Here is a 24350-nt window from a genome sequence, read left to right as displayed (position 1 = left end):
CAAGTCAGTTGACACATCTATTGCTAGTAACAATGCCAGGAAAAGGAAAGGCGGTTACAAGAATGGAGTATGATTTCAAAGCACGCTCGCTACCTGGTCCCGTAAAGGGTCAGGAAGGAGGAAGAAAAGAAACCCACAGAGTCCTCACACCAGTTGAATCCAGAGTCCTAACTCCCGTGCTCCTTCCCCCAGTTTCATGGGCAATCAGGAGTTGGCGCCATGTGGTTGGCTCCGAACACTCTTTCTAAATTGCTTGTTTCTGATGAAAGACCCATTTCATCAGGGTAAATGGCACAGAGGTGGTGCCATCTTCTCAGAAACACAGAACTGCCTGGCAGTTTTCATGCAGTGTAACCAAATTTTTTAACTTACACATACCCCCTCAGACAGCCTTTCCTAGTACCTCACAAAGGCCACAGACAAAGAAGAAAAGCACTTAGGAGAGATTCATAGAGCATTTGCTTAAGAGTCTGAAAAAAAAAACAACAAAAAAACCAGGTGTAAATTTCTTTTGGCATGAGGCAGAGAAATCTCCAGAAAGAAAGAAAGAAAGCTGACCCTACAATTCATGGGGCTGTTTCAGATTTTCCAGGAACACAGCTTTGCTAAGTCATTCCAAAGCATTTCTCCCAAAGTTGACACTGGAGGGAGTAGCGAGAGTTTCGGAAGAGCATAATATACAATAAGAGTCTGAATTACAACCTTAAGAAGACTTCAATGCCCAAAGCACATCAGCAGGCACCCTACACCATATATACAGACAGGCGGGGGCGGGGGGTGACTTTAATTTCTAGCATTTCTGCTGCAAGGAAACAAATTGTTAACTCTCGGGGGTGAGTTTCTTAGAATGAAGGGTCCCCTGGGACTGTTCCTTTGAGCCAGCTTGACTTGAGGCCCCTCCCCTGCTCATCTGAAGTTACCAGGTGATGTCACATAGGCATGATTAATTGTGCTAAGCAGAGGAAGGCTGCGCTGGGATCAGAAAATGGAATCAACCTATCTCCTATTGCCACTAATTAGCTATGTGCCCTTGAACCCATCACTTCTCTCTGGGTTTCTGTTTTAGTGGTGACAAGATTATTTTTTCAAAGGTTCCCAAGCTTGTAGCAGCATTAAATGTTCTTTCCTTTCAATAATCAGGTAGCTTTAAAAGGCAGATAGAAATATGTATATTTGATCAATTATCAGGTTCTTAAGTATCTTCCTGGGGATTTCAACATAACTTTTTTTTTCTTTTGAAATGGAAATTTCTATTCCTGCAGAACGTCTGAACATTTAAAGCAAAAGGTTTTAATTTAAAAGGCTGTGTGGTCTCCTCTGGGTTGCACAATTTCTCTTTGTGTCCCTGTTTCTGCTGATCAAATATTGCAAAGCCATTAATTACCTTAGGACAAATACAGAGGGCCGTGTGCAAAGGGGTCTGGTGAATTACATAAAACAGTATGTCAGATGTAAAGCAAGCGGAGGGTTTTTCTTGGTATCCAAGGTTCAGTGGAAAACTAAAAGGGGCAGCTATGCCAAGAATGAAAACCTAGAGCTTGCCAAACGCTTCTTTAAATGGCTGTAGCCAATGTGAGACTAAACAATGCATTAAATAGGCATACAGCTTGCTACAGTTAGGGAATTGCATGTCAAATAACATCTCTTTGCTATGTTTTAAACATGATCTCACATATAGATAAAGATAAACACAAGTAGAAGATGTCGTCTCCTCAGTCTGACAGCTAATGAGAGGTTTGAACTTTCTGGGCAACCCCAAATAATCCTGTGGGATATAAAAGCTTATGTGGGTTCACGGAAAGGTGTGGGGTGGATCAGTGCCAAGCCAGCAAGCTCAGCGCAAACAAGATAATTTGCCACCATGATTGTCAAGGACATCTGGCCACATGGAAGATCAAAAGCTTCTGTGGCCTGTAAGTTAGGACAACAGGGACTCTCCTTGGGAAAGACCTTGGGTCTGTTCTCAGTGTGTCTGGTTCTTTGCTGTGGCCTTTGAGATCAAAAGGAAGGCTTCTGGAGAGATGGGGTTGGCTCTGAAGGATGCTGCCGTGGCACATGGTGTCTGGACAAGGTATTTGAAAGAACACTAAAGCTATACAATGTTCAATCTCCTTTCTGGATCTAAAATGTCTACCTGCCACTGATAATGTGAGACTCTCACATACCATGAGCTGAAACAGCAAGGTGGGATTTGCATCCCCCAGTTAGAAATCTTGTTTTCCAACCCAACCCACTGGCTGTTTCCATTTTTATAAGGCCCCCATGGGCATCAGGCAGTTTATGACCTTTGCGAGCACTTTCCTGGTTCCCCACAAGAGATGCTTGGTCCAACTAAATAGAGTCTTGGTAATGGAGAGAGAGAGAGAGAGAGAGAGAGAGAGAGAGAGAGAGAGAGAGAGAGAGAGAGAGAGAAAAGATTCCAAACTAAAAGCTGCAAGAAATGAAACATTTAAAGTTTTTCTGATAGAGGAAAAAAATATGAAGCCAGTGAGTGAGAGGTGAGGCTCCCTATGGTTCTCAGGAAAGGGGCTACATCCTGCCCGTGAGGGTACTATGAAGACTTTTGTACAGTGCCTGCATCTAATCAAAAGAAACTTTCTTTACTTTGAGGAATTTCTTTTCCTCAATGGTCTCAGAAGTAAAATGCAAGTTCCTTACATGCATATGTGACTTTCCCCCACCCCCACCCAACAACACACACCGAGGCCTCATTTTTAAGAAAATGTTGAAAACCAACTGCTTTATACCAGGGCTCCTGTCCCTTATTTTCCAGAGGATGGCTGGGGCTTGGGGACCATTTCCCTGGGCTACAGAGCTGTGAGTTTCTAAGTAATGCAGTTGACCAAATGAGCATATTTCAGGGAGACTAGAAGCTGGGGATTTGTTATTTTGATCTGTGAAGTTTCAAAATCTCCACACCTTTCCTTTCATCTTTGTGGGTAGAAATGTATGTGTGTGGTGTGTCCATTCTGTGTGTGGAATACAAGTGTGCATGCCATAACATATGTGTGGAGGTCAGAGGCCAGCCACGGGTGTAAGTTCCTGACTCCCATCTTGTTTGAGGTGAGGTCTCTTGCTGCTGCATATGCCAGGCTCTAAGCAGTCTTCTGTCTCTGCCTCCCACCTCTCTTTATTGGAACACTAGACTTGTAGGTCCATGCCACCACAATCTGGCTTTACATTTTCAAACTCGTGTGACAGGTGTGACCTGCTGGACATTTCCTCAGTCCATGCCTTCTACTTCTTGTTTGTCTAATGCAGATATCATCTTTGTCTGTCAAAAAGGGGATAAGGACAAAGCAGGAGTAAATAGATTTTTTTAAATTTAAGTGTGAGACATCCAGACCATTCTTGTCATTACTACTGACACTGTGTGTGTGCATGATTGTTACTACTTATAATTTTATCAGCTTCCCCAAGCAGAAGAAATAGGAGTGTAAAACTACCTGGACTTCTCAGGTATCTCACCTTTTACAGTGGATTCTGAGACAGATCACAGAAGGGAGTAAATAAATACAGGTGCTGGACACTATTTTAATCCATTGGTTCATTTAAGCCTAATATCAGCACTGGAAGTCAGGTCCCACTTTACAGACGAGGAAATCGAGGCACAATGTGGCTAAGTGGTCTACTCAAGGCCTCCCGCTGATTAAGTTGCAGAGCTAAAGCTCAACTGTATATTCTTGTCAGAAAAATCAGATCTAGGAGAAACAGTCTTAATAAATATAACCGTGTCAATAAAGTCAAAAGTTATTTTCTGATTTCACACAGAAACCATCATTTTCTTAGTCCACCTACAAAATCTCTTGAGTATATTTTTAAAAAGTAGTTAACAAGCATTTGAGGGTCAAAGATAAAAGCCCGGTGCTGGTTTTTTTTTTTTTTTGCCCCCTCAAACAATATTTGTGACCTATTAGCTCTGTGTACTAACGAGGGCAAGGTCAAAAGGTCAATTTCAGATGTATCAATTTCAAAGAGAATAGTTTTTCCATAGGCAGTGACCATATCACCCCCAAGTTAGGCCAGCACTCACACAAAGGCATGCTTGGATTCCCAAGAGGGGTCCTGTGCATGCAAGTGCATACAGATGGAGCTTAAAGTCCACACTGGCCCAAAGCAAAGCTGGTGGTGGACGGGTTTGAACACCCTACTCTTCTCTCACTGGACAGGCCGTATCTAATAGGCTGCCCAAAGGCTCTGCGTGGATTCAAAGAGTCTTCTTCTGAGATAATGAACAGAGTCCCTCAGTGCTTCTGAAAGTCAAGGCAGAGTGAAGTCACAAAGGCGAGAACCACCAGATCGCCCTCGATAAAAAAGAACAATGACAACCTTGGGTTTATGACCTGGCACTGTGTGGTCATGTCTGCATTTCTCTTCTGTCCTTGGAGAATGAAAGCTCAAATTAAAATGAAGCAAAGCAGCTGGCTCTTATTTCCTGAAAGGAGTGGATTGGCTACCTTTGGGGACCAGCCGAGATGATGTCAAGAAGATAAAAGAAGCTGAACGTCCCTTGGTCACTAGTTAAACCCAGGGCTCCCCCTTCTCCAATAACAGAAATGCTTGTTGCTCGCAACCTAGATGTCAAATCTGTTAAAGCTAAAGGTCATTTTGCCTTAACAAAATCCCCTTGTTTTATAGACAAGGGCATTTCAGCCCAGGAAGTTTAAATGGCTGCCAAAGTCATATAAGTAATGATTGACAGGCCTGGAGGTAGTTTTCTGAGCTCTGTATATCAAAGGAAAGAGGCCCAAGTTCAGAATAATAACCTCAACCTAGGAAGGTTTGTGCAATCAATAACAGCGAAACCTAATTGCAAAGTTTCACTCAAAGTCTTTAAAAACAGTGCTTTAACACATGAAGAATGTCATTCGTTTATTCAGATCTGTTCTTAATAAGCATGCAGTGGAGGGATGTTTTACAAAAGCCATAAATCTGGGGTAGCTGAAAGGGTATCCAACTTTCTTTTCTAATTGATTTACTTCTCCTTTCCCCCAGACTGCCCGAGGTAAAGCATATACAGTTTATTTAAGGGACTGTTTATAGACTCTTAAAACTGAAAAAGACCCCAGAACCTCTCTTTCTTCTGGTTGTCCTTAATTGAAACCATTCAAGATGGTTGGTTGTCTGTCAACTTCTTAAATACCTCAAAGGAGAAAAATTCCAGAAGTTCCCAAAGAGCATGCTAAAATGGTTAATCACCATAGCTGTCAAAAAATTATACCCGTGGTAAGCTTAACTTCTCTCCTTTCATTTTAGCCACTGGTATGCCTCAGACAAAGCAACGTTCTAATGGGACATCTTCTGTGTGGGTTTCAGCACACTGGTGGGTTAGCCCAGAGCTCTTTCCTTGTGAGCTTTCACCTCCACCATGGTGCTGCTCTCCTCACAGGACCAAGAGAGAGTAGGCCTGATTGACATGCTGTCTCTCTCTCTCTCTCTCTCTCTCTCTCTCTCTCTCTCTGTGGTACATGGGGAGGAATCTGTAATTAGCTCTTCACCGGATCCTTCATTTTGTAAACTGTCTGGGGAAGCTGTGTTCACTTTGGATCAGCTGCTCTACTTCTGCCGGGGAGTTGTTCACATCATCCAGGAGGATGTGTCTGCTGTGCACCCACAGAACTCGGGCTAGGAGGGGAATGTACGCTCATTTGTGAAACTGGGTCAACCTACACAAAGCAAGAATTAACAACAGCAACAACAGAAGAAGAAGAAGAAGAAGAAGAAGAAGAAGAAGAAGAAGAAGAAGAAGAAGAAGAAAAAAACACCTTACTCTGAACAGTTCTAATAGGATTCAAAACCATTCCTTGTTAAATATTTTGTATTACCCAAAAATAAAAACATAAAATAAAGATGGAGGCCAATTTCTTTATGATGTTTAAATACCAAACCAAGATCAGACACCGCCCTTTCCAACAGTTCAGAGAAATACATACTTCCAAATGGAGTTGAAAGAGCCTAAAGTAAAAAGGCAGGGGCTCAGTGATACTTAGAAAATAAGAGCAAAATCCAGTAAGTGTCAACTGGGGCCGACGGAGGGGAGCGGGTGGTGGAAATGTGAAGGATTCTTTGCTTTAAAAGGTGCTTCAAGGACTTCCCCACACCCAGCATATCTCGGGGATGAAAAGGAAACTCAATAAAATTTGTTGACAACAGTTAATGCCTGTAAGAATAATTGGCTCAGGACCAAAACAGACCGTCAGTATAGCTTGGGGATGGGTGAAGCTACGTTCTTATTGGTACACATACCTTGTGTTCAGTGGGGGGGGGGGGGTGGAACACACAACAGTTTCATCAAATAACTGGGTAGGCATGAGGTGAGAAATGTGTCCCAGTGTATTTGGCAGTCCTAATACTTGGTGATTCTCACTGGGAGAGTCCCACAGAAGCAATTCTATTATGTTTACTTGGACTTACTCTTTTTTAAAAAATTTTATTTATTTATATTTTTCATGTACGCTGTTGTTTTGCCTGCATGTATGTCAGTGGGAGGGTGTTGGATCCCCTGGAGCAGGAGTTCCAGACAGTGATGAGCTAGGTGCTGGGAATCGAACCCGGGTCCTTTGGAAGAGCAACCACTGCTCTTAATCACTGAGCCATCTCTCTAACCCCTTTGGATTCAATCTTGCCATTTCAAGTTGACAAATACCAGCAGCTATTGTTCTAGTCAGATATTGAACTTGACACTGATCTTCAAAGATAAATAGCTCTGGCCTTTCAGGGGTGCACTTAGAGGGCGGAGCCTGGTAAAGACGTGTCATAAATGAGATGGAATATTCAGAAAAAGCATTAAGAATATAACCTCTTCTCCAAGGTTATTTTCTCTTGCAGATATATGACATATAAACACTTTTTCTAACCTCTGACTAGACTCTGAGTACTTTAAAGGCAAGGCCAGTCTCTCATTCACCTCTGGGCAACTCAGTTACACCTCTGTTGTACAGTGAGTGTACTGTACAGCACATGTTCCCCCAGTATTTTGAAGTAAACTACAGTAATTTAGGAGAAGGGGCTCTTCTCAGGTAGACAGGATACCTTTGTGCTTAAAGAACAAAAGGCAAGCACGGGATTTAGCTTAAGTCATGGAATTCTATAAAGCCCAATGTGATTAAAAAAAAACCAAAACAAAAAAAAACCTCTTAATGGCAGAATTGACAATAGCATATGTGTCACAAAGTATTTGGCAGTCCTAATACTTGGTGGTTTTTACTGGGAGAGTTCCACAGAAGAAATTCTATTATGTTTACTTGGATTCAATCTATCAAAAACAAAAGCAAACAAAAACAAACAAACAAACAAAAACCAAAACAAAACCAGAACCCTGTTATAAATATCAAGTGGCTCTATGGATCCTTTTTTATTTTAAGTTATTAAAACCCAATTTAAACACATTTACTAAAACTTGATCTTGGCAGCGATCAAACACAAGAACCTTCTCAGTGCATTAAAATTGGTTTCCACTGTTGGTGTTCAATGTTCAAGCGTCTGCTCGGACATTGTAAGTACTGTCTGGTCATCTAGGACTGAGTCACTATTCCTTGTCTTAGTTTTTATTATCTAATGCAAACATCCCAGGCATCAATGGGTCCAGTAGTCATGCACCATGCGTGGAGATCCTGGAGTCCGTCAGTTCAACCTGGCACTCAGCAGAAGGCACTTGCAGGCTTGGGGATTACCAGTGAGATGGACAGAACAAACTCGCATAAGTGGATTGCCAAGGGAAGACAAGGTCCTTGGGAAATGGAAGTGAGAACCGCTTATGCTTCTCAAAATGAAAGTATGGGTCTATTGCAGGCAAATTACAGCATGATCACAATTCATTGTCTGCCTGTGTTGAGGTCTCATGTTCACTTTCTATAGAGTGTTTTTTTTTTTTAAGTGAAACGAGCCTGGTGTTAAAGGAAAACCCACCCACCCCTTCAGCTCATTCATTTACCCTGCAACAGAGAACTAGATGGAGCTGTTTTATTGCCAGAAAAATAAGTGAATTTATTCAAATAAAGGACTGGCAGGAAGCACAAAGTGGAAAATTTCCCATTCACACAGCTGAAAGCATGTTAGAGTCTTTGATGATATGCTGCCACTTGTCTGTTTTTATTTTATTTTGCCAAAACCATGGTAAATAGACATTACAAGTCTCCTTAGTAGTTCCCTTGCACATCTACAAACTTATATGAGTAAACTTTTACCTCATTCTCACACACACACACATATACACACTCATGCACACACACACTCACGCACATACACACACACTCATGCACATACACACACACACTCACTCAATACACACACACACTCATGCCCATACACACACACTCATGTGCACACACACACACTCACTCAATACACACACACACACTCATGCCTATACACACACACTCATGTGCACACATGCACATACACACACTCACGCAATACACATACTCATACACACACACTCACACAGATACACACACACTCATATGCACATACACACACTCACTCACGCACACACTCACGCACACACACTCACACACACATACACTCATGCACACACACACTCACACACACACTCACACACACATACACTCATGCACACACACTCATGTGCACACACACATTCTCACACGCACACACACTCATGCACATACACACACACACACACAGCCACCACCACCACCACTCCAGGCTACCCCCATTACCACCTGCATCATTTGTCAAGCAGACAAGAGAGGCTTTAAGAATGTGAATCATTTCAAGAGCTACATGGAGCTTGAGCTTGGTGGATCATTGAAGTAATCTGTTGACATTTGAGTGACAGGAACCCTAGTGAATGAGTGGTGCCCAGTTTCCGAGAACTCTGAACACTTCCAAAGAAATGTACAGTGTTCACATCTGTCTTTCAGTTTTTCACTGCATTATAATACACTGTGAGATGGACGTGTGTGACATTGATTCTTTTTCAAGTGATCACTCCTTTCGGTGGCCATTGGGTTATTGGTGTGTGTTATCATTTACAGGTATTGACTCCTCTGTCTCCTTCCCACTGACTGCTGACTTTCTTTTTGCCTGAGACCTAGTTATAAGATGTGTGCTGATGAATTTTTCAAAGACTTCTTTCTTAGTGGATATAATACCCAGGGAAGAACTACATCAAAAAAAAAAAAAAGTAGTGACAAAAAAGAAAATCAAGGTCAATCTGCATAGAGGGCATATTGGTATACCACTACAATGTACAGTTAGAGCAAGCCCAGGTACTTACAAACATGTCTTGGCAAAGGTCACCTTTTGTCCATTCATGGTGACTTTGTGGTGCGCGGAGACACAGACTGTATTCTCAGTTTAATCCATTTCTCAAGTTCACATAAATTTGGCATGGGAGATCTTTACCATTTTACACTAAATTACAGAATGCTCAGAGTAACCCTGCATGCCTTCTGTATGCTTATATATGCACTCAAAGGTCTAGGGACAAAATCTCCAATACCCCAGGGTTAGTCTGCCTTATTTCTTCATTGGAAGGAATAGGAGAGTTCGGGGTAGACCACAAAATCTGGAGGAAGGCCCTTGAGGAAGCAGTTAAAGACAAGCTCTTAAAGAAGAAAATTCCACCCTAAATCTCCCACACTTGCCAAAGCCCAGATGAAATGCTACGCACACTTGAAGGTGAGAGCCGGAGGATGGCTGCCTGCCACGGGCAGCCATTCACTTACTCGCACAAGCCCTGAGGTTGTAAATCCACAAAGCCATATACTTCAGAATCATAGTAGCACAGAGCAGGGTGGGGTGGGACGGGGTGGGGGGGGGGTGGGGTGGGGGGCGGGGAGAAGTACTCACTGAAGTAAAATCCCCTTGGGCCACACACGAACTGAAGAGCATCCACCAGCTCAGCCCCGCAAAGGGTTTCCGGTCCAGCTGTGACAGAGCTGGTGAAGGTGAGCAAGCAGAGTGCCAGGTAAAAGAGATGTGAAGACGACATGACTTGTATCTTGATCTGCAGGAGGGAGAACAAAAGGAAGGTCAAGAATCCTTCTGGGTCCTAAAAGGGTGGGACGGGGGTGGGGTGGGGGTGGGCGGCGGGGTGTCCTGGTCTGATCCTGTCTTGACTTCAGACAAACCCTGTTTAGTCCCTTGGCTTCTGAATCTTCAGAAATCCTCCTGAGGGTTTTTTTTTTTAAACGAGTTCTTATTATGAATAAATAGGGCAAAGGGGCTGCAAACATTTACTGGGTGACAAAAGATGTGGTTATTTTAGTGGGGGGGGGGCGCGGCGGGAGCGAGTCCCCGTGCCATTCTGAGAGCCTGGTAAAACATCTGAGTGGTCAAAAGTTAAATGGCGCTCAGCTTTGTAGGCAACCTGTTTAAATGCTCTAAGACTTGGCTGTCTGCAGAGGGTACCTATAGTCATTATCGATAACCAGGGCATCATTCTATGGCCATCGATTAAGAAGATTTTACACAGGCCAGAAAGGTATTATGAAAAATACATCATTAGAGCCTTTCAGAGAGGGAGAGGGAGGGAAGCAGAGCAGGGCTGGAGGAAGAGGAAGAGAAATCTTACCTGAGTGTTAGCAGCTAACACAACCACAAGGGGAAAACAAACAAGCAACCCAGGAACAGGAAAAACACTTAAGGATGCAACTGCCTCACAAAACCAAAGTGATAGAAAGGTGGGATACGTTCCCTTACACATCGTGAAGGTCGCAGTCTGGACCTCAATAACAAAATGCAGGTTGGCAAGAGAAAGTCACCTGATGCCTTTATTTAATTAAAGGTGTAGGTGAGGTGAGAGCCTTCAGAAACAAGGCTCCAGAAGGGGGGGAACCCCTCCCATTTGTTGTTGCTGCTGCTGTTGTGATGCTCTGGTTCGATGGAGCACGGGCAGTGGGCAGAATTATAATTTAATGACTGAAGTAGGAAACCCAGCACGTCTTGCCTCTCCTGATTCGTCTACGCCCCTTTGTGAAGCATTTTTAAGCCCTGGGTGTAGGATTTTGGGCCTCTTGGGGAGAAGGGGGCCTATGACCCTTACCATCACACAGGACAAGCAGCAGATTTCTGTCTGGTCAGCTCCCCTGATGGAAAGTCTCAGGAGGTCAGAAGCAATTGTCCGTGTTTTATGGCTGCCTTGAGGAAGGGGGTTTCTAATTTCTATGCCTGCCTTGGGGGGGGAGAGTGACAAGCAGGAAGAAGGAGGGTGACAGAAGGTCAGGGAGTTTAAAAATCCCTTTCCGAGCTTCAAGGGGAAATATAACTCTTACATTCCAAAGCGCCCCCCCCTCCTCTAGTCCACTAGCACAGAGGTGCACACAGAGGGCTTTTTATGTGCAGGGCTGCACTGGGCTTAAGACCTACAAGAGCTTTTCTTGAGCAATGGGAAGCCTGGGAGGTACTCATGTACTACCCTACCGATTTTATAACAGAAGCTACCAAGGGTCCCCTGGTTGGCTCAGTTTAGCCAGTGGTTGATAGCCAAATGGCACCCATGCCACAATCAGGATTCCTGTGACTCACTTCATTCTAAGAAGTGGACAAGTGCAACGGTGACATTCTGCTTTTCCATGTTGCTACCTGTGGGCCAGCGTGTACTTTCTTTCAGGAAGGCTTCCAAGGTGAGCAGCTTCATCTATTTCAGATGCATATGCTCTCAGCAACATGGAAAGTGCCACGAAGAGGGTATTAGGTGAGCTACCCTATAAAGGAAGTCTCTCTCTCTCTCTCACACACACACACACACTCATACACACACATATATATACATACATATATATATTATACACACGCATGCTTTGGTTCAATGGACTGTGGGCAGAATTATACTTTAATGACAGTAGACTGAGGTAGGAAACCCAGCATATCTTGCCTCCCCTGTGTGTGTGTGTGTGTGTGCCTCTCCTGTGTGTGTGTGTGTGTGTGTGTGTGTGTGTGTGTATGTGTGTGTGTGTGTGCCTCTCCTGTGTGTGTGTGTGTGTGTGTGTGTGTGTGTGTGTGTGTGTGTCAGGTTTTTTTGAGACAGGGTTTCTCTGTGTAGCCTTGTAGCTTTGGCTGTCCTGGACTCGCTTTGTAGACCAGGCTGGCCTCAAACTCACAGAGATCTGCCTGCCTCTGTCTCTCCAGTGCTGGGATTACAGGCGTTCACACTGTGCCCATCTGGAAGCTATAATTTTTAAAAGAGGCTCTTTTGTACCTCACAGTTGGGGCAAATTTATTCCACCCCATCTTGTTTGGAGAATGAGGCTCAGACATTTAGTTCACGGCCACCCTTCCCTGTCCTGTGTTAACTCTCAACTTAATGGCCTCTGCAACACTGACAAATTTTGCTGACGATTTTAAACCAATTTCCAGTTTTGTGGCCAGCTCTTCAGCCTAGCATTTGCAGAGGGCAAGGGATCCCAAGCCCTTGATTGTTGATAGCACACAGTAAAATTTTAGTGAGTGCTTGTAGAGCAACTGAAGATGAAAGGAACTCTCTACGTACAGAACACCACGAACAGAAGACTGCAGCTAAGAAGGAGATCTGGCTTCAGCTAAGACCTTGGTACATTTTCTTAGTAGGGTTTTTGGCATGGAAGCACTCCATTGGTACACCACCAAAGACACTAGGATTTTCTAGAAATGAGCTAATATCTATTCATTTCTTTTAGCTATGAGAAGCATTTGAAGGGGGAGTTTCCCCTTCAGTGTTTCTCATGGAAACTTGAGTAAATCCAACCCATCAGGGCTTCCTGGTTCTTTGGGAAAGGGCAGCCCCGTTAGGGAACACATCCTTTCAAGCTGGCAACAGGTCAGGTCCAGAATGAGGTTCTCTCCAGCAAACCCACTTCTCAAACACTGCCCCCTACCTGTGCTGAGCGTCAGGTGATGGTGAAGGCTAGGCACCTGCAATGGCCAGCATGGACCAACTCCACAGGAACTGTCACTCAGTCTCACAGCCTTTGTAAATTTAGACCACTATCACTGGCTGTCCCAAACCACACTTTAATAGTTATTTTAAGGAACAGTACCTTTAAATCCAGCAAAACATATGAACCTCTAGCATTGAAAAACTGAAAATGGCTTTAACCGATTTTTTTCCCTTTTTCCTCTTTGCATGGAATTATACTGGGAAAAAAACCCACTGTCTAATAAATATCAGTACTTGCAATCCTAGGACCTCTGGTGCACTTTCCTTTAGCTCAGAGACTAGTCTAGCACACACAGTGTCTCAGTCGACCACACCATGTTCCCCAAACAGAAAACAATAACGAACTTGCTTAGGAGTTTAAAAAAAAAGTTCAAAACAAGTCTCCCCATATGTTCTCCATTTCCTCGGCCTCTTATTTCATCAACCACAAGGAAAACGGGTAGAGAGAAGCCATAGATGTAATAGGAAGAGGACAAGGAAGAGCCTGGCAAAGAGAGGGCAAAAAAAGCCCAACTCTGAACTCAGAACACTTTCCTCAATGATCACCGGCAAATCCACGTTGCCAAAGACCTCTCTGCGTCAAACAAGTGGGATATCAGGTGGATTCCAGATGTCTGAGCATCAGTGAAAATGCCCAGGGAAAATTCCAGGGCAGTCTTCAATAAAAGAATACTTACTGGAGGTGAGGTCATTTCGGGACGTTGCAGGTCTTTGTCACAGCAGGTCAGAGTGGGTACTATGAGGCTGACATGAATAGAAAACTGAGGACTTAAAAAAAATGTGCTGTTTTGTGGGTGGGGTTTGTGAAAGCATCTGGTTACATGTGCACACCCTGGCAGGTATGCTATGAGCCTGGGTAAACTGCCTTTTGTCCATTTAAACAACGAGTAAATTGCACAGCTGAGGGTCTAGTCAATGCTATCCCTCCCAAGGGAAGCCACTGATTTCCCATTGTGTGGCTACCTATCTTGGCTACCCACAATAGGGAATCCAAGTTCCAGCTCTTTGCCTTCCTCTCCCCGCCCCCCTCCTTCCTCTAGCTCAAGCACTGGGAAATACCTTGATACTCAGAATACAAAGCCAGCTTGTGCCCTGTCTGTGCACTGCTCTAGGCAGTTGACCTCTCCTCATTGAATTACGTTTCAAAGACCACCACACAGCAGCTCCCTTCAGCCATCGCCTGCTGCAAGTACAGGAAAAAGTTGAAACACATTGCTAGCTCCACTTCCATAATGCTCTGCAGACCCAGCAGGGAAAGAGAGAGTTCATTTGGAGACAATTTTCCAAACTTGCAATGAATGCCGAGGTAACATTCCGCCGTCTCTTTGATGAGGCTCTTAAATAGGGAGACACAATGCCAGATGCCAGACCACACCGCGTATGTGAACGCTGACTTCACTCCTGTAAGGTGGCTGGAGCCTGCTAGCATCTCAAGGATGGCCGAATTAGGTGCGTGACACACGGTTGTCTCCCTAAGTCCCAAGGCACTTACTTGCCTAAGAAAAGTCCTAGCCAGGCAGCATTTGAAAGCAGCAAAGAAACGCCGCACTCTGACTGGGAGCTTTTATGAATTAAGCTCGCCGGCAACTGCCTCCAAGGAGTCAGTGACGGCGGCTTAAAAGTGCTTGCAAATTGAAAAAACACAAGTCTGGAAGGATATAATTTTGCTGAGAATGGAAACTTGAACTAGGGCCAGTGATCGGAAAGAAGTCAGTGCACTGACGGCGGCTGCGGAGGCAGCCAGATTCACCTAAAGAGACTTTACCGCACCGAGAGTAAGAGCAAAGCCTTGCAACCCGAAATCCAAGCCCAAACTCGGTCCACAAAAGTCCCCTTCCAGAGAGAAAAGTTCGACAGGCAGCCGCCAGAATGCTCCTGCTTTCTGAGCACAGCGTGGATCTGTTTAAAATTTCTGAATATGCAAAGACAGCAGGTTGTCTGAGAGCTTTTTCAGAAAAGCAAATTAAACTTCACTTTAACTCTGACTTTCTGGGCATCAGTGCAAAGAATTCCCGCTTCTTGGCTCCAAAAGGCACATTTAAAAAGCTTTCCTATCATCTAAAATGTAACTTTTAATCTGTGACATGCCTCCTGACAAATTACACACAGACACAGACACAGACACAGACACACAGGAACATGATCTAAAAAGCAAACGCCTGCACCTGTGAAAGGAAAAAGCAGCCCGAGTTTATATCCATGCTTTCTAGCCCCGAGCCATAGGAAGATTTAAAGGAATCTCTTTTTAAAACGGCAGCGTGGAAGCCCCGTAGAAGTGGAGGGTTTAGCATAAGTACCTTGCAATAGTTTCTACCGGTACAGATAGCTCTGCAAATGCATTCATCTCCTGGAGCTCTTTCTACAGCTCTCGCACAGAACTGCACATTCAGCAATTTGTAAATAACTCCCAGTTCTGAAACAATGCAAATTCTAAAGCGAATAACAATTCTAGGCAGAAGAAAACACCACACAGTTTTAAACACAGTTCCCCCCAACGAGTTCAGAAAAGTAAGAGATATTTACCTTCGAGAGATCACAGAGGCAGCACTTAAATAATTGAGTTGGAAGACTGCTGATTTTCCCCATTGCTTCTGAAGTACAAAGTCTGGAAATGAATTGGTGAGCAGGAATAATGAGGCAAAAAAGAAATCCAGAGAGATGGGAGATGTTAAAGCAATGTCACATTTCAATTTTGAGGACTTTATTCCATTGCGCAGGCTCTATCTGCTCTGGATTTAGCAGTGACAGTGAGATTTAGCAAGCAGAAGAGGGGTTTAGAGAAAATCCTCACATTTATCTACAAAACACAGACAGGAAGCAGCTGGGGGAACACTCGCCTCCTCTCTCTCTCCCTCTTCTGGCAAAGTTATCGAGTAAGGACTTTTTTGGGCACCGTGACAAATAACATCATACCTTTGCTTTTTAAAAACTGGAGCACAGAAGCATTCCCCCCCCCCCTTAAAAGAATGTGCGTTACTGACAGGGTTAGCCGACATTAAATACTGATGCTGCCATAGAAAATAGGATCTGTTCTCTGATTAACTTTCCACAGGGCATAAAGGTACACAAGTCTGCTAATACACCTTACCAGGATTACAGGCTCTAAGTGGGACACGGGAACAATTTCATATTTTAGGGCAAATACCAAATTTGAAGAAAATAAATTTTAAGAAAAATAGGAGGAAAAGACCATCTCCCGAAAGCCCAATGATGTTAACCCTGAAATGACCAGAGTAAATTAGATAGAAAGCCAGCGCTTGGGTGACTCCTTGTCCTAGTTGCCAAGCGAGAAGAATGATCTCATTTCTCAAAAACCTATAGATGGGCAAGGCAGCCGTGGCTCGCCTCCCATTAGGACACTGTTTCGTGCTTTGTGCAGAGAAAGAGACTATACTGAGCTCTGGAACCAACTGAAAAATAAAATGATTTTTTTTTTTTTAAAACAAAGCTGGATGCCTGTCATCTTCCCAACCCCAAGGAAATAGTATGTAAGGCAAACACTATTTCCCACTGGCCATATTTTTCTGCTAAGTGTGTGTGTGTGTGTGTGTGTGTGTGTGTGTGTGTGTGTGTAAGGGGGGCAGACTCATGTGTGTGTGTGTGTCTGTGTGTGTGTGTCTGTGTGTGTGTGTTGGCTGTGTTTTCTTTCTCCATCTGTGTGTGTGTGTGTGTGTGTGTGTGTAAGGGGGGGCAGACTCATGTGTATGTGTGTCTGCTGTGTTTTCATTCTCCGTGTGTGTGTCTGTGTGTGTGTGTGTGTGTGTGTGTGTGTGTGTGTGTGTGTTATTTCAAATAATACCAGCTGGCTAGCAATACACTCTCCACAGTTATGATGTCATTCAAATCCCTCAACCGGGTAAGCGGCTGGCAGCCTGGTTCAAGCCGGCTGCTTCGCTATTTATAATGTATACTTTCCTTTGCCGTAGAGAATCAAGTTCTGATCTTTTGTTGATACAGTTTGTTGCTTATTTCTCTGTGGTTTTGAGAGGTAATAGATAAGAAAGTGAATTATGAAAGGAGGTTGCAAAAGCCCAGATTAGACACTGTGCTTTCCATGGATGGCTGTCCAGGTGTGGTGTCCCGGGGGAGGTGGAACCGAGCCAGACTCGCCTCGCTCCAACGACTCTCGGGGGATTTGAAGATACAGACACGTCAGAGGCAACAGAGGCTGGCTGGAAATGCTACACTGCCTCGTTTATGCTGCCCCATGGCTGGAAATCTGCTTGGAAAGGTGGTTGTCCTCAAATGAAACCAGTTTAGTTTTGCAAGGGGGGGGGGGGGGATTGGGCTTGGTCCAGTGCTCTGTGCGGTCAGGGCTTCATAGCACTGTTTACCTTTCAGACACAAACATTAGAAACCCTGAGTTAGGCTGTTCCAATGGTGGGTGATGTTAGGTTTCATTTGGTGTAGGTACCATCTGATGAGAGCACCTACTGTGTACATAGAGCTCAGGAGAAGCAAAAAGGAGCATGCAACAGGCAGAAAGAAAGAAAGTCCACTGAGAAGCTTTAAGATGTAGGAGGAATGCACGGGGGGGGGGGGGGGTGGGATGGGAGGGGTGGGGGGGTGGAAGTGGGGGGAGGGGGAGGACGACAATTTCCCAGGGAGGCAGGAAGGGAAGCAAAAGCCTTGTTGGAGAATGGGGGAAGGAGAGAATGCTATGTGAGAGGCAGGGGACTGGGAAGTCCCTGTGGGTTGCCTCCCAGAAGGCACTAGACAGCAGCATCACCAGGTAGCCCTAGCATGTCTGCAGCTGTGGGCAACCCCTGCACAGACAGGAACCCAAGGCTGCCTTCAGCAAGCCCTCCCTGAGCACTTGACTTATGATAACTTGTGGATATCCTTTTCTTTTTTTACTAGAAAAGAAAGAAAGAAAAAGATAAAACTGCCTCTTTAGGACCTTGTCAATCCACCTCTTTAGGACCTTGATGATATACATCCTCTGGAACCAAAGACCTGTTGTCAACTCTTTCCCAGCTTAGAGGTCTTTAGTTTCTGAGTCTGGAGACTCAGGCCTAGGACTGAGTCTAGGTAGCTACCTCCTTCCTTGTTCTACTACTAGGTGCCTTTACTGGTGAGCCAGTACTTTGATCACTTCTGCCCAGAGCAGTTAATAGCAATTTTTTTCCCTTAACACATTCTAGAAGCTTACTATATTTTTCCAAGTCTGTGACACTGACTGTTATGTTTTCTGGGCACTATGCTGTGCCATGTCAAGCTATGTGGTGCTGTGCCATGCCATGCCACAGTACTATGCTGTGCCATGTGGTCCTGTGCCGTGCTGTGCCTTACCGTGCCATGATGCTGTGCTGTTCACAGGACAGATTTCCTTATCCTTGACTGCTTCACCTGAAGGGCTGCTTTGAGGGCTGAATACATATCATCCCCTGAGATCGTGCCCTCCAGCAGTGTCAACACAGGCAACCACTTGGTATTTATAACCCCAATTACCCTTAAAAGATAATTGAGTTTTAACTTACGTCCCAGTTTATGTCACAATCAAAGAAAACTGAATTTCAGTGAACTGTAATTGTCATAGCTATGTGTGGGAACATTCTGATGTGAAGTGAGTTTCCTATTGGGGGTGGGGAGCAAGTTCCTGAAATGATTCTCATATATCAAGCTGAAGAATAGTCTGTGTATTTGTAGGGAGGTGGGTAACTAGCCATAGGGCGGGGTCGCTAATTCCTGGAGAAATGTCCATTTTCTTTGTAAATGCAAGGAGCCAATGTGAAGACGAAAGGTGACTTTGATGATGTGGCATGGTACTCGTTTAGGAGGGAAATTGAGAGGTGCATCTGTTGATAAAGCTCAGGTGGGAGTCAGACTTGTGTCCAGGAAAATCCCACTAGATTTTCCATGTTCATGTTGAAATTACAGAATGCTTATGTAGTTGCCTGCCTGGAAAAAGAATCTAACAGATATGGGAACTGTGGGCCACAAAAATAGCTAGCTGCAAAGATGTGCTCATCACGAGAGCATCCGCCCTGGAGACTCAGATTCACAGTCTCACCTTTTGCATGTGTAATGCCTGATGGATATAAATAACTCTCCCCCAACCCCCTACCCTCCCCAATCCCCCAACCCCACGCCTCCCCCCCCCCCAGCCTTCTACTTGACTGGTGCATTTGCATAAAGCCAAAGCTTCAGAGGACTTCTGACACCTTGCTTAAAAAATAAATAAATAAATAAAACGAACTTGCTCATTTTCAGAAGGTTGGCTGGGAGTCACGGAAAATGGGGCGATACCTGGTGGTCCCCCTGGCCTTTCTGTTCATCCTGTTTCCGGTCTTGTCCAGGTTACTGAGAGAGGGGGGGTCACCTTCATAGCTCATGTTGCACCTTTGCACAGTTGGGCTAATTTAGCAATTTGTGTCTTTAAGTGGTTGCTGACATTAATGTCAGTGTGTGTGTGTGTGTGTGTGTGTGTGTGTGTGTGTGTAAAGGGAATGTTACAGAGGAGGGAGGGGAATAGCTCAAGGATGGAGGAAGAGAAGAAAGAGAGAAGGGAGAACTGTTTAAGGGCCAAGAGAGCAGGAGCCTGTGTAGGGCGGAGTTCTGGATGGAGATTTGGAGGGAAGGGGTCTGGTGTCCCCAAAGGCCACTTGGTGAAACTGGTGTCTCTCTTGGGTCTTTCTTTGCGGGGGGAGGCTTCTTGGAGTGGGATCCAGTGTCCAACAAGGTGAAGAGCTTGTGTATAGAACACAGAACTTAGAACCCAACGCCTCCCAATACCTCCTGCTGGAAGCTCCTGTTGATCCCAGAAAGGCGTTGGAAGCTGTTGTAGTAGCTTGAAGGCATGTTTTTCTCCACAGCTAGGGGGAAATGGGAAGACGAATCCAACCACTGAAGAAATCAGCGTTTCTTCTCAGCATCAAACCCGGATTTGATTTCTTCTAAAATGTCAAAGGGACAAATACTGGGAACAGAAACCAAATTGATGTGGGTTTGTGAGCAAAGTAGTCCTAGTGACGGTAGATCCCCGCAAGGGGTGAGTGTGGGCTGGTGGAGAGAGAACATGAGGGCTCAGGGCACTTGTCCCAGGTTGAACAGAAAAATGGGCAAGAACACTCCAATGCCAAACCTCCAGGCTAGAACCCACCCAGGCTCTTACCTTGGGGAAACAAAAAGTGCTCGCCCTCTTGTGGGCATCTGGGGAACTGCTACTTCAAATTTCACTGGACATGTATCTGGAGGGAGTGTGTGTGTGTGTGTGTGTGTGTGTGTGTGTGTGTGTGTGTGTGTATGTGTGTGTGTGTGTGTGTGTGTTGGGAGTTGGGGGGCATTGAAAAGTCCTGGATTCATGCATAAGATGTGTGTATCTCTGCATCTTTACTTAATTAAATCTTTTAAAATAAAGATGTATATATTTACCTCACTATCATTTAAAAGGGGGGAAGTGTTCAGGGGGAAAGAAATATCACAAACTTCCCAGATGTCTTCTTTATGCCCAGTCTCCTGCTATGAGCTTAAAAGTCAATGTTAAAAGAAGTAGAGTACAAAAAATAAATGATAATAAAAGTAAAAAAAAATTTTTTTTAAAGTCATAAACCCTTTGAATAAAATGGTCAACCTTCTTATTTAATTAATAAGTGACGTGGTATAAATAAGTGTTGCTGGATAGAAAGATGATGCCTTAAATGGGAGCTAAAATTAGGTGCTTCCAAGTGGAGCTTGGTTCAGTCTTCTCGTGAACACGCTCCATGATTCCCGACACCTCAGTTTCCAAAATGTGGGTTAGAACACCCGGAGTCAGAGACTCAGGAGATACAGAAGTGATTCCATTTTTAACCCTCTTTCTATCCTGGATCTACGAAGAAGAAAGTTTCCATCTGACCCTAGTCGGCTTCAACACTCTCTCCCATCTTCTAGTCCCTTTGTAACAAAGGCAAAGCCGACCTCCAGCCCTAAGTCTTTCTAGGTGGCAGTTTCTAGCTAGAGTTCAGTAGTAGTGTTTTATATCAGTAGAATTTCTAATATGAACATTGGAGATTATGTCATTGAAAAAGTTCATCTTAGGCACCTGACTGTAGGAATTTCTATTTTAAGAGAAGGGATGCTAGACTTAGAATAAAGATGTTATTATTTTCTAGAAATGAATTTATTTCATCTTCAAAGTCAGTAATGGGTTTCACTATGGTTTTTTTTTTCATACATAGACACCATTATAATTGGTTCTTATTCGGCTCCCCTTGTCCCTCCCTCTGCTCCTGCTCCTCTCTTGGTCCTTCCTTCTGCTTTCGTTCATGTCACATGTGTTCTGTTACTTCAGGCCTTTCCTTCCTCTCACACATTCCCTTTCTAGTCTCACGCTACACCCGCACCCGCACCCGCACCCGCACCCGCACCGGCACCCGCACCCGCACCCGGAGCCTGCCTGTGAGAAAAAACAAAAAACAAAACATGTCGTTTATGCCTTTCTGAGTTTGGCTTAAGATAAATTCTTTAAAATTGAATCTGAAAACATATGTATCCAAGTCTCAAAACCATCAACCTAAGAATAATACATTTAAACCAAGTAAATTATACCAAGGCTGTTCAATAGTTAGGACAGCATTTGGATGACGCCCCGTGGGAGTCTGGCATTTGAGAATCACACTGTGTGACATGTTATTGTGTTGGGAGAGCAAACGCAGTTGCAAGACAAATGCTGAGACCAAAGACCGAGGATGTTTAGGAAAAGGGGGAAAAATGGCACCTTACAAATAGGTTAATTACACTTCTAGAAAGTTTAAATGTCTATTAGGACCCATGCTGGAATCAAGTTAGGGCTTGAAGCACAAGCTTCACTTCCAAGCTGGGAGGCGACAACAGCATGGGCACAGCGAGTTGCGAGTGTTGGGGTGACACGGAGATGAGGCTGTCACCACTGGCTCAGTGCGCTGTTGTGCAGTTCCTTTTTCCCCTCCCTCATTGACAGCTTCCTTGACCGACTAGAAGATAGTCTCAATCCCTCCTGTTTCCCCCGTGTGATAAGCTTTGGGAACAACACGGAGCTTCTAAAAACAAAAACAAAAAGCAAAACTATGCCGTGACGGATTGTATTATTGGAGGCTTCTAGGGGCTAGGTAGTCCGCCAATGGCCACCTGCACTCGAGAAGCTGAGACTCCTGTAGCTCTCTGCAGCCCACCCCCGACGATGGATGCAATCTTAGTCTGGTCCTGAAAGCTGCAGGATGTCTGGACAGCTTCTGGACTTCAGTTCACATTGGAATGCTGGAGAAGTTAGATTCCGATGTTATGAAGGATGGCAGCAACAGGGGCATCTGCAGAGTAGATGTCCTCACAAGCAGGACGCATAGGCAAGCAGGCAAGGCAACACTGCCGCTCCGGAGGAACTGGGCTGCCGCTGGAAGATGTCCGCATTGTGCTGAAGGTTCTTCTTCCCTCAGTTCTTCCAGGAAGTGCTCTCAAAGCCCCTCCCAGAGGCGTGTCTTCTGCTGACTCCACAGCCAATCAAGTTGATAATCAAAATTTATGGGCACACAACCCTGGGTGACATTGTAAACCCACGTCAATTTGAGCAGGCCTGGGGAAAGCCAGTACGCTGAGGGATCTCTCATTTCACCGTTTTGAAATATTCAACTGCAATGTTCATATTTTGGGGATATAGATTTTTATGGAAAATGAGGGTATTATACTTGATAATGATTTAAGAATTGCGATGAAAAGGTCTAATTTTTGTGAGGCCCTGAACTGTCCAGGAAACATGCCTTATCAGCTCCTCCCACCTCTCCAAGTGGGTTGAAGTTTTATTTTGCACTTTGTTTACGTTTTTTTTTTAAACCACCAAGAAGGCTCTTGGGAACATTTTAGATTACTTCCTGTAAGGGTTCCTTGCATAGACAAAAGCTTGAGTGCTCAATTAAAGAGGAGACTATGTATCTTTCCAGTGGGGCCTTTGATAAGCATACACTCTGGCAACATGATCTCACCAGTGGAGGCTGTTCCAGGCCCTGGGAACAGTATGAACAGAGGCACACGAGATGGAGTGTCGGGATGATGTGGGAGATGGGGCTGCCACCCTGGACTGTGGTGTCCCTTTATCCCTTTCCTTGAGCCTTGAGCCAACTCCTTACAGACACATGTGCTTACAACATACTTCGCTCCACTCTACAGCCTCTTGGAAAGAGCCTCAGCTTCTTTCGGAGAGTGAATATTAATTATTTAATATTAGTTTAATAAAAATTTAAACACAGCTGCATTAGTCAGGGTTCCTTAGAGAAGGAATTTCCTTTTAAGGAACCGACTTACACAGATGTAGTGGGTCCCGTGTCTAAAATCTAGTCCAGACCAGTAGTCTGGAAAGCCAAGGAAAATTTGCCATTTGAATCAAGGCAGTTTGATACCACGAGTCCCTCGGTTTCATCCACAGAGGCCCGCTGTTCTCTAGTGAGGTCTTCCATCAATTGGATAAGGCACAGCCATGTCATGAAAGGAAATCAGCTTTGCTAAAAATCTGATTTAACTATTAATACTTCTTTTTAAAAAAAAACAATCACAGGAAAGGCACAGAGAAGGATCAACAGGTAAAGGTATTTGCTGCCATTGCTGAAAACCTGAGTTGTATGCCCAGGAGCCATAAGGTGGGGATTCAAACTCCTTCAAGTTCATCTTCATATGCACCTGTAGACTTATGCATGCAAACATGCACACAAATACGTGAGCGCATGCGCACCCTCACATGCACATGCAAAGAGAGAAGTGCACACACATACACACTAAATAAACAATAATAAATAAATAGAATAAAAACGAATTAAATTTTTTAAAAATCATAATAATGTTTAAAGGACATTTGACAGAGTATCTAGGTAAGCTCATGTGCAGAATTAACTGTGTCACCAATGGCTCTCCAAAGGTCCCCTCACTAAAGCTGAATCATCATGATAATATGACTCTTCTCTCTCACTTATTGCTGCTCAAAGGAAGCCCTCTGCGGCACTTGCTCTGGTTGAGCCATTAGCCATTAACATGTTGGAGAGGTGCTGCACTTACTGGTAACGGTGAGTCTCCTCCCGCTCCCCCTCAGAAGGAAATAAATATGCATAAAGCACACACCTCCACACCACTCGAATGCATGCATACAAGCAGCTACTTAAATATCTGGGCTGAGTTTTTCTAGGCAAGATGACGCATGTCTATTCCTTCACAGCACAGTCTGTTGTTTGGAACAGCGGAGAGAAATTTCTTTCTTTCCTTTTTTTTTTTTAATAAGATTTTTATTTATTATGTATACAGTGCTCTGTCTACATGTACACCTGCAGGCCAGAAGGAGGTATCAGATCACATTATAGATGGTTGTAAGCCACCATGTGGTGGCTGGGAATTGAACTCAGGACCTCTAGAAGAGCAGTCAGTTCTCTTAACCGCTGAGCCATCTCTCCAGCCCCAAGTGGAGAGAAATTTCAGGCCCCATGTAGACAGACATTCTTTTACCTTCAGAGAGTGACTCGGCGCCTGGCCT

At 44.4% G+C, this 24350-nt stretch overlaps 1 protein-coding gene across 5 annotated transcripts in view; it reads right to left on the bottom strand.

The window, feature by feature from the left end:
- IGF1 (insulin like growth factor 1) overlaps positions 1-15704 on the bottom strand; it is a 77777-nt gene extending 62073 nt beyond the window's left edge. Inside the window, exons 1-2 of one of the 5 annotated variants that reach the window (XM_084794106.1) lie at positions 15407-15704; positions 9817-9973 (exon numbers count right to left, since the gene is read on the bottom strand). In XM_084794106.1, coding sequence (XP_084650232.1) covers positions 9817-9973; positions 15407-15469 — 220 coding nt within the window. In that variant the 5' untranslated portion in view covers positions 15470-15704. Of the gene's footprint in view, positions 1-9816; positions 9974-10540; positions 10691-13560; positions 13701-15406 lie in introns of those variants that run through there. The other 4 variants (XM_084794107.1, XM_084794108.1, XM_084794104.1 and 1 more) reach the window with 4 other exon arrangements.
- Between the last annotated feature and the right edge of the window lie 8646 nt (positions 15705-24350).

The sequence above is a fragment of the Acomys minous genome (genome assembly GCF_964271855.1).
Source record: "Acomys minous genome assembly, chromosome: 9".
Taxonomy (NCBI): domain Eukaryota; kingdom Metazoa; phylum Chordata; class Mammalia; order Rodentia; family Muridae; genus Acomys; species Acomys minous.
Note: the sequence above shows the minus strand (reverse complement) of the source record. Positions and strands in the feature narration are given on the sequence as shown.